At 45.5% G+C, this 10000-nt stretch overlaps 1 protein-coding gene across 7 annotated transcripts in view; it reads right to left on the bottom strand.

The window, feature by feature from the left end:
* Positions 1–10000, bottom strand: part of LOC115149435 (RAB6A-GEF complex partner protein 1) — a 94172-nt gene that overhangs the window by 15258 nt on the left and 68914 nt on the right. For all 7 annotated transcript variants that reach the window (XR_003866870.1, XR_003866872.1, XR_003866871.1 and 4 more), the window contains exons 14-20: positions 8554–8714; positions 8008–8146; positions 5980–6069; positions 5341–5469; positions 5008–5172; positions 1630–1920; positions 146–289 (exon numbers count right to left, since the gene is read on the bottom strand). Coding sequence is in view for 2 of the 7 variants with exons in the window: in XM_029692286.1 (XP_029548146.1) it covers positions 146–289; positions 1630–1920; positions 5008–5172; positions 5341–5469; positions 5980–6069; positions 8008–8146; positions 8554–8714 (1119 nt within the window). In the remaining 5 variants the exon portion in view is untranslated. The remainder of the gene's footprint in view (positions 1–145; positions 290–1629; positions 1921–5007; positions 5173–5340; positions 5470–5979; positions 6070–8007; positions 8147–8553; positions 8715–10000) is intronic.

Here is a 10000-nt window from a genome sequence, read left to right as displayed (position 1 = left end):
TTACTCCAACCCTAACCTTACTCCAACCCTAACCTTACTCCAACCCTAACCTTAACCCTGGCTCCAACCCTAACTCCAATACCAGTCAGATTTCTAAATACTGTTTGCCTCTGGCTATTAGGATGAGACAGGGGAGTATGTTAACCTGCAGTATAATGAGATAGGATGCAGCAGTGTCCAGGTCCTGAGCCATCAGACATTCCTCAAACAGATCCTTGGGGTTGCCCACGGCAGCAAACAGGTAGTTCCACAGGGCAAACTCGGTCTTCCTGGCGCAGTGCACGATGGTCTGGAGCAGAAACACACAGTCACTATATAGTGCACTACTTCTAACCAGAGCCCTATTGGCCCAGAGTAGCTGCTGCTTTACCAGTAGCTAACAGGGATACTAATAAAATACTACGAGCCCAGGTCAAAAGTAGTGATAGGATCAGTGATAGGATCAGTGATGTAAAGTACTTAAGTAAAAATACTTGAAAGTACTACTTAAGTAGTTTTTTTAGGGTATATGTACTTTACTATTTATATTTTGGCCAACATTTACTTCACTACATTCCTAAAGAAAATGATGTACTTTTTACTCCACACATTTACCATAACACCCAAAAGTACTCATTACATTTTGAAAGCTTAGCAGGACAAGAAAATGGTCCAATTCCCGCACTTAGCAAGAGAACATCGCTGGTCATCCCTACTGCCTCTGATCTGGCGGACTTACTAAACACAAACGCATATTTTATAAATGTCTGTGTGTTGGAGTGTGCCCCTGGCTATCTGTAAATAAAAACAAATACAAGAAAATAGTGCTGTCTGCTTTGCTTAATATAAGGAATTTTAAATGATTTAAACTTTTATTTTTGATAGTTATATTTAGAACCAAATACTTTTACTCAAGTATTATTTTACTGGGTGACTTCCACTTTTACTTGAGTAACTTTCTATTAAAAAGGTATCTATACTTTTACTCAAGTATGACAAGTGGGTACTTTTTCCACCACTGGATAGGATGCTAATGGGGACCCTGATAAAACACTATGAGCCCAGGTCAAAAGTAGTGACAGAATGCTAATTCAGACACAAACCAAGACTACTGTACACAAGATCAGTAATTACCATGACCTTGAGTGTCCTAGACTAGGCAACAACATTCAGCAGCTCACAGATCACTGCACCTGTAAATAGCCCATCTGTAAATAGCCCATCTGTAAATAGCCCATCTGTAAATAGCCCATCCAACAACCTCATCCCCATTTTGTTATTTATTTATTTTGCTCCTTTGCACCCCAGTATCACTACTTGCACAATCATCTTCTGCACATCTATCTCTCCAGTGTTTAATTGCTAAATTATAATTACTTAACCCCTATGGCCTATTTATTACCTTACCTCCCTAATCTTACCTCATTTGCACACACTGTATATAGCCTTTCCTATTGTGTTATTAACTATACGTGTGTTTATCCCATGTGTAACTGTGTTGTTTGTGTCGCACTGCTTTGCTTCATCTTGGCCAGGTCGCAGTTGTAAATGAGAACTTGTTCTCAACTGGCCTACCTGGTTAAATAAAAGGTGAAATATTTTTGTATTTTTAAGTTAACCACTTGATCAACGTCTCCCTCTCTCTGTTACCTGGAGGAACAGGGGGAACTCGGTGATGAACTTGGCCACGGTGGGCAGCAGCGGGTCGGGGATGGGCTCCCGGGAGGTGGCCTCCTCCTCCAGCACCACGTGGACCATGAGCTCCATGACGTGGGGGAAGTAGGGGAGCGCGGCGCAGGACTGGGCCAGGAGAAGGGCCTGCTCCCCCAGGTTACGGACCAGGAGTTGCCTCAGGATGTGGTGGAGGTAGATCTGGGAAGTCCTCTCCACCGTGCAGTAGGGGAACAACCCCTCTAAGGACTCCCGGCCCTCTCTGGGACCCTGCAGAAAACACAAAACATTTCATTTTTAAATCATATTTTCTACTCCTTATCCTTCACAGGCTGCTACTATTATTTATCTCTTAACCTCATCTGCCCACTGACTCGCTCTCCCTCAAATAAAGGGAACATAGCTAGGAAAATTGTTTCAGATCTCTCTTGACACAAATGCCTTGACCACTATGGTCCTCCTACACCAAGCTGACAAATCCACAACAATGGATAGGAAAGAGCAGATGCTGTGTGGGGACGACTACTGCTGCTGTAGCTGCTGCTACAACTACAGTCCTCCGTACCTGCAGGCCGTGATAGAACACAGTCTCATTAGCAGTGTTGTCAGGGGGAAGTTGCTCGAGGCAGGTCGATTTGTTGCTAAAAGTTGCTAAATGACGTTGTGATGTCATTGCGTGATGACGTCATTACTTAACGTAAAACTGCGTAGAATACACAATAACGTTACTCAAACTGACTGGCCATCTCGGCGAAAAATATGATTTGACATTTGTGTAGATTTGTTTGTTTATTATCACATATGTTTTATTTGTAAAAGTAATATAAAACACATCTTATATGATCAGATATTTTTAAACACAACACATTGAATTATTGAACAATTACATTTTATTTATTTTCTTTTTAACTAGTAAACCTACACATTCTGAACAATTATAGTTTTAAGCAGTGTATTGGTAGTTAACATGCTACCTAACTGATCAACAATTATAGGTACAAGCTAATAACAAGGTATATATGCTATCTTATTGAACAAACAACTTATCTCAAATAATGTCTGCGCTAGGCATCTCTCTCCAGGTTGTTGTGCTGCTTGGCTGGCTAGCTGCTCAATGGTTTCCTCCAGATATTGCCACTGTGTTCTCGCTCACACTGCAGTGCACACTGCCACCATCAGCTGTGTGTCTCCGCCAGTTCCAGAAAGTCCGCTCCTTGCATACGTACTGTAAATATGATGAATCATAGATTGGCAAGGAAATCCTCTTCATCTTCACTGTCCAACTGCATTGTCACGGAGCTGGAACCAGCAGTAGAGGATGGAGAGGCCTTAAAGCTGTCTGCTGCTGTGGTGCCAACCTGCTGCAGAACTTCACTTGGTAGTTTATGCTGGTAACAGGTATCACCAGCCAGCTTCAGTCCATACCGCACCAGGAGTATGGAGTTGAGAGTGTGCAGTGACACTATTTCTTAACTTTGACTTGACCACACTCATTTGGCTGAACAGCCGTTCAACCTCCACATTTGAGTGTTGCAAGGAGAGGGCAGCGAGTGCAGCTTTGCACAGTTCTTCAAATGGATTTGACCCGGAAGAGTCCGTGTAGTTATTGACTTCACTCCAAAACTCGACTGTATTTTCAGTTGAGTCCCACCTAAACAGATGGATGTTTCTCCATTGGGAAACTATTTTATCATTTGTTTGTGGCTGGTATCCCAGTAGCTCAGCTACTTTAATCATTTCAGTGGTGCCTTTATTGTGCTTCAGCGTTTCCTTAACACTGAACAAGGCCATGTGTCGCAAGGCATCTAGGTTGTCTGGGAGCATTGCTTGCAGCTCCTTGCTTAAAGCAACAATGTAGTTGATGCACCGTCTCCGAATGACCTTTTTGTCCTCTGACACAAGACTGAGTTGGTACACCGTGCTCTGGAAAAGGTACCCAAGGTATGGTGATGGACAGATGTACACTCCTTTGTACGCCTCGTGTCGTTAAGTGGAAATCAAAAACCAGTTGTAGGTTTCCCTGATTAAGTACTCAACACTCCATGGGATGGTTTCTTTGGATGCTGCACTGTCAGCCAATTGTAAAGAATGGCACACACAGCAGATGAGTACCAAATTGGGCAATGCACATTCTTCCTTTAAAATCTTGTGCACCACGTTGTGCACCCCAGTCATCACGGACGCATTATCAGTGCCAATACCCTGAAGATTCTCTTTTGTAAGGTTACACTTCTCAAGAAACTCAACTTCCACCTTTGATATTGATCTGGCGTCGCCCCCCTCCAATTCAACCAGCCCGAGAAATGTGGACACAACACTTTTTTTAGCACTGAAATACCGAATCACCACACCCAGGTATTTCGAGACACCGACATCAGTGGACTCATCCAAAAGAAGACTGAACTTCTCATCCACCACATCTGATGTTACCCTTTTGAGAAAATAAGGAGCCAGTACTCCTCTAATCATTTATGTGCACTTGGTGCAGTGCATTTGAAAGTTTGTTGCTGCCACAGAATCTGAAAAGGCAGCTTGACAAGCCATACCTAAAATGGTGGCATGCTAGCAGCGAACAATGCTCCGCAATGGCCATTGCCATAGTAGCTTCTGCAGTTATCCACTTTAACCTCCGTAATGTAGACTGCGTTGCAGGGTTGTACCGTTTTGATTTATTTATATGCTTTGCTGTAGCACAAGATTTTTTGATGTCATACATATTTGCAAGGATATCTGATTTGCAGTACGCCCGTCAATCATCCCCAATTACTGGCTTCAGCCACCCTTTAAATTCAGGGTGGCTGAATCCCACTCTTTTCTGTACTTCTGGCTGTACAATTTTGATTGAGACATGTTGATTGATTGATTGATGTAAGTTCTGTTCAAATTCAAACATTCGTGACCAACTATATTCATTGGATTTGGCTTGTCGAAGCCGTACTACTGCAGTCAGCCAACAATGATTTGCAATTTGCTGAAATTGCTGCTGGCTGTGGACGAGCTGAGCGCCTGCTGTCGACGTCACTCACAATGCATTTTCTCAGCCAGGCACGTGTGTTGTGACTGAGTGTGTGACAGAGAAAATAGTTTTTGTGTCATTTAGAGGGAAAATGCATTTTAGCATTTGAGTCCCTTTTGAAAAGTTGGTAAAAGTTCCAAACACATTTTTAAAAGTACCTAAATTTGTTGCTCGGTGCCGTTTGGAAAAAAAACAAAACAAAGTTTGCCAGGGTAGTCAGAAAAGTTGTGAAATCTAGCAACAAAATTGTTAAGTTGGCATCACTGCTCATTAGATGCACACAGCCCCAGGGAACGCTCCTACTATAATAAATACTACAATAATATAATACTCCTCTCTACCTGCAGGCTGTCATACAGCACAGTCTCGTTGGAAGCTCCCAGAACCAGAGCATCTTCAAACAGCACAGCCAGGGGGTAGATGTTGATGTGGAAGGGGAGCATGATGCGGCGGGACAGGAAGGAGTGGGGCTTACGATGGTCACGAGGGAACAAGGGGAGCCACACCTTCAGATAACAGAACATAGGACAAGGAAACAGATTTGTCAAATCATTGCAGCCAGCAACAGTCACAAAAGACAACGTTTAGTTGGGTTCATTTATTTGGCCATTCACAGACGACAACAAGAGACACTAATCCACAATAGAAGTAGTAAAAACAGATGGCAGGTATACCTTCATCCCAGCCTCTCCACACGACAGCCACAGAGCCTCGAGTAGGTGACCCTTCTTCCTGTTACTACGACACGTCGTCCACACATTCTCTACATACTGGGCCAGAACCACTGGAGGACAGAACGGCAGCTGGAGGGAGAGAGAGCGTTAAACACCATAACAACATCACACACACACAATATATAATGTACCCTGTATGATACCAACAAATGAATCAATAATGAAGTGACAGGTGGCTAGGTGTAACGATTCCATTCTAATGTCAGATATATTATAACCTGACAATCCAAGACAACTATCACACATTGTGATATTGTTGTATGGTGGTATTGAACATGTTGTGGATATGTGGTGGTGTAGGGATGTTATATGATGTACTGTTTAATCTTTAGCTCATTCAGTACAAACATAGTTCACTGTTTTATCTGTTGTTTTATATGTCATTTGGTGTGTTTGGACCCCAGGAAGAGTAGCAGCTGCCCTGGCAAGGACTAATGGGGATCCACAATAAAATATAAATACTAGGGGGAAGGCTTGGGGTCAATTACATTTCAACTCAGGAAGTACACACTTGAGTGAATTGAAATTGGAATTGACCCCAACCCTGCTAGGAGGTGGATAGAGGATGTGACTGGGAACCTTCTCCTGTAGCTGGGGTCCAGAACGATCTCTCTGTAGCATGATGAGCTGGCCTGCCAGGTTCAGTATGATGCTGTCTGCCATACAGGCCTGTCACGGGCACAGAGGGACACACAAACATGAAAACATTTACATCTGAATCCTTTAGCCGTTATCCAGAGCGACTCGCTACATAAACTCAGCAAAAAAAAAAAAGAAACGTCTCTTTTTCAGGACCCTGTCTTTCAAAGATAACTCTTAAAAATCCAAATAACTTCACAGATCTTTATTGTAAAGGGTTTAAACACTGTTTCCCATGCTTGTTCAATGAACCATAAACAATTAATGAACATGCACCTGTGGAACGGTCATTAAGACACTAACAGCTTACAGACGGTAAGCAATTAAGGTCACAGTTATGAATACTTAGGACACTAAAGAGGCCTTTCTACTGACTCTGAAAAACACCAAAAGAAAGATGCCCAGGGTCCCTGCTCATCTGCGTGAACGTGCCTTAGGCATGCTGCAAGGAGGCATGAGGACTGCAGATGTGGCCAGGGCAATAAATTGCTATGTCTGTAATGTGAGACGCCTAAGACAGTGCTACAGGGAGACAGGACGGACAGCTGATCGTCCTCGCAGTGGCAGACCACGTGTAACAACACCTGCACAGGATCGGTACATCCCAACATCACACCTGCAGGACAGGTACAGGATGGCAACAACAACTGCCCGAGTTACACCAGGAACACACAATCCCTCCATCAGTGCTCAGACTGTCCGCAATAGGCTGAGAGAGGCTGGACTGAGGTCCTCACCAGACATCACTGGCAACAACGTCGCCTATGGGCACAAACCCACCGTCGCTGGACCAGACAGGACTGGCAAAAAGTGCTCTTCACTGACGAGTCGCGGTTTTGTCTCACCAGGGGTGATGGTCAGATTCGCGTTTATCGTCTAAGGAATGAGCGTTACACCGAGGCCTTTACTCTGGAGCGGGATCGATTTGGAGGGTCCGTCATGGTCTGGGACGGTGTGTCACAGCATCATCGGACTGAGCTTGTTGTCATTGCAGGCAATCTCAACACTGTGCGTTACAGGGAAGACATCCTCCTCCCTCATGTGGTACCCTTCCTGCAGGCTCATCCTGACATGATCCCCCAGCATGACAATGCCACCAGCCATACTGCTCGTTCTGTGTGTGATTTCCTGCAAGACTGGAATGTCAGTGTTCTGCCATGGCCAGCGAAGAGCCCGGATCTCAATCCCATTGAGCACGTCAGGGACCTGTTGGATCGGAGGGTGAGGGCTAGGGCCATTCCCCACAGAAATGTCCAGGAACTTGCAGGTGCCTTGGTGGAAGAGTGGGGTAACATCTCACAGCAAGAACTGGCAAATCTGGTGCAGTCCATGAGGAGGAGATGCACTGCAGTACTTAATGCAGCTGGTGGCCACACCAGATACTGACTGTTACTTTTACCCCCCCCCCTTTGTTCAGGGACATATTATTCCATTTCTGTTAGTCACGTCTGTGGAACTTGTTCAGTTTATGTCTCAGTTGTCGAATCTTTTGTTCATACAAATATTTACACGTTAAGTTTGCTGAAAATAAACGCAGTTGACAGTGAGATGACGTTTCTTTTTCTGCTGAGTTTAGAATTAAGGTAGGTAAAACCAACCACATATCACGATCACTGTTAGTAAAAACCTTAAAAATAGCCACTTTCTGCCAAATCAGTGCTAGTAAAAAGGGGGGGGGGGGTCAGTGGGATGGAAATGTACTGAGGTGTCGTGTGTACGGTGGGAAAGGTGCTGTGGGGCTCTGAGCGTGATGCCGGTCTCTGGGGGTATGGAGGTGAGGTTGTGTGTCTGTGTTTGCGTGTGTGTACCTGCTGTGGGGCTTTGAGCGTGATGCCGGTCTCTGGGGGTATGGAGGTGAGGTTGTGTGTCTGTGTTTGCGTGTGTGTACCTGCTGTGGGGCTCTGAGCGTGATGCCTGTCTCTGGGGGTATGGAGGTGAGGTTGTGTGTCTGTGTTTGCGTGTGTGTACCTGCTGTGGGGCTTTGAGCGTGATGCCGGTCTCTGTGCGTACGGAGGTGAGGGTGACAGACACCACCAGGGCAGGATGAGGAATGTAGCGAGACATGGACACCTCCTGAAGCAGCTCAACACTAGCTGATGGATTAGGCCTGCAGAGAGAGAGAGAGAGAGACACACATTCTCTGTATTGGCCAGTTGTAAAGTTTAACCCCAGTTAAGGCCACAACCAATGTTACGAAACTTCCTTTTGGCTTGTTTAATCTTCTTTAGTAGGTTACTTTATCTTACTTCCTTATTTGTGTAAATGGTGTCTGTATTGCTCTTTCCGTATCTACACTGGTCCCATGTTTCATGAGCTGAAAGAACACATCTCATGTGATAATTATTACTGGGTTTCTCATGACTCTCTTTTCACAACACTACTGATTACTGTCTGAGACCTTCTGGGTCAGGTGACATTCAGTACCTGTCCTGTCCTGCTAGTAATGTTGTGTGTGAGAGTGAGATAGTTTTCTTGTTGAGTATGAGTGAGTGTGCATGCCTGTGCCTGTCCTACCCGTCGTGTCTCCTCTCCATGCTGTAGAGGCAGATGGAGCAGTCTGCTCTGAAGAGGATGATCATGTCTCTGAACACGTTAAGCAGCAGAGTCTCAGAGTGCAGCTTGGTGATGGAGGAGAAGGTATTATCCAGGTTAGACGACCGCAGGTACAGACGTAGCTAGCCAGGGAGAAACAACACAATCATTACATCTACTCTATAGATCTACCAATCGTGTAGAAACACAGCTAGCCAGGAGGACAGGAGAAACATTCAATACTGCTGTTCTTCTCGTCTCTCAATCAAGTCAGTCAGTCAGTCAATCAAACAATCATTAACTGAATCCATCAGCTGGGGAAAACCCAGCCCCCCCGCGCCCAGCCCCCCCGCGCCCAGCCCCCCCGCGCCCAGCCCCCCCGCCCCGCGCCCAGCCCCCCCGCGCCCAGCCCCCCCGCGCCCAGCCCCGCACTTCATTCAAACACGATGAGAATAGGAGGTAGTGAACAAAGAGAGGTATAGTGCTGCTATCAGTTATCTATGTCGTATCGTATTGTACTGTACTGTCGTATTGTACTGTGTCGTATTGTACTGTACTGTGTCGTATTGTGTCGTGTCATATTGTGTCGTGTCGTATTGTGTCGTATTGTGTCGTATTGTGTCGTGTCGTGTCGTATCGTGTCGTATCGTGTCGTATTGTGTCGTGTCGTATCGTGTCGTATCGTGTCGTATCGTGTCGTATTGTGTCGTGTCGTATTGTGTCGTGTCGTATTGTGTCGTGTCGTATTGTGTCGTGTCGTGTCGTATTGTGTCGTGTCGTGTCGTATTGTGTCGTGTCGTGTCGTATTGTGTCGTGTCGTATTGTGTCGTGTCGTATTGTGTCGTATCGTATCGTGTCGTATTGTGTCGTATTGTGTCGTGTCGTGTCGTGTCGTGTCGTATCGTGTCGTGTCGTGTCGTATCGTGTCGTATCGTGTCGTGTCGTGTCGTGTCGTGTCGTATTGTGTCGTGTCGTGTCGTATTGTGTCGTGTCGTATTGTGTCGTGTCGTATTGTGTCGTATCGTATCGTGTCGTATCGTGTCGTATTGTGTCGTATTGTGTCGTGTCGTATTGTGTCGTGTCGTGTCGTGTCGTATCGTGTCGTGTCGTGTCGTGTCGTATCGTGTCGTGTCGTATCGTGTCGTATCGTGTCGTATTGTGTCGTGTCGTGTCGTATTGTGTCGTGTCGTATCGTGTCGTGTCGTATTGTGTCGTGTCGTATTGTGTCGTGTCGTGTCGTATTGTGTCGTGTCGTGTCGTATTGTGTCGTATTGTGTCGTGTCGTATTGTGTCGTGTCGTATTGTGTCGTGTCGTATTGTGTCGTGTCGTGTCGTATTGTGTCGTGTCGTATTGTGTCGTGTCGTATTGTGTCGTGTCGTATTGTGTCGTGTCGTGTCGTATTGTGTCGTGTCGTGTCGTATTGTGTCG

This window comes from Salmo trutta, chromosome 15 (genome assembly GCF_901001165.1).
Source record: "Salmo trutta chromosome 15, fSalTru1.1, whole genome shotgun sequence".
NCBI lineage: Eukaryota > Metazoa > Chordata > Actinopteri > Salmoniformes > Salmonidae > Salmo > Salmo trutta.
This window is presented reverse-complemented; position numbering and strand designations above follow the sequence as displayed.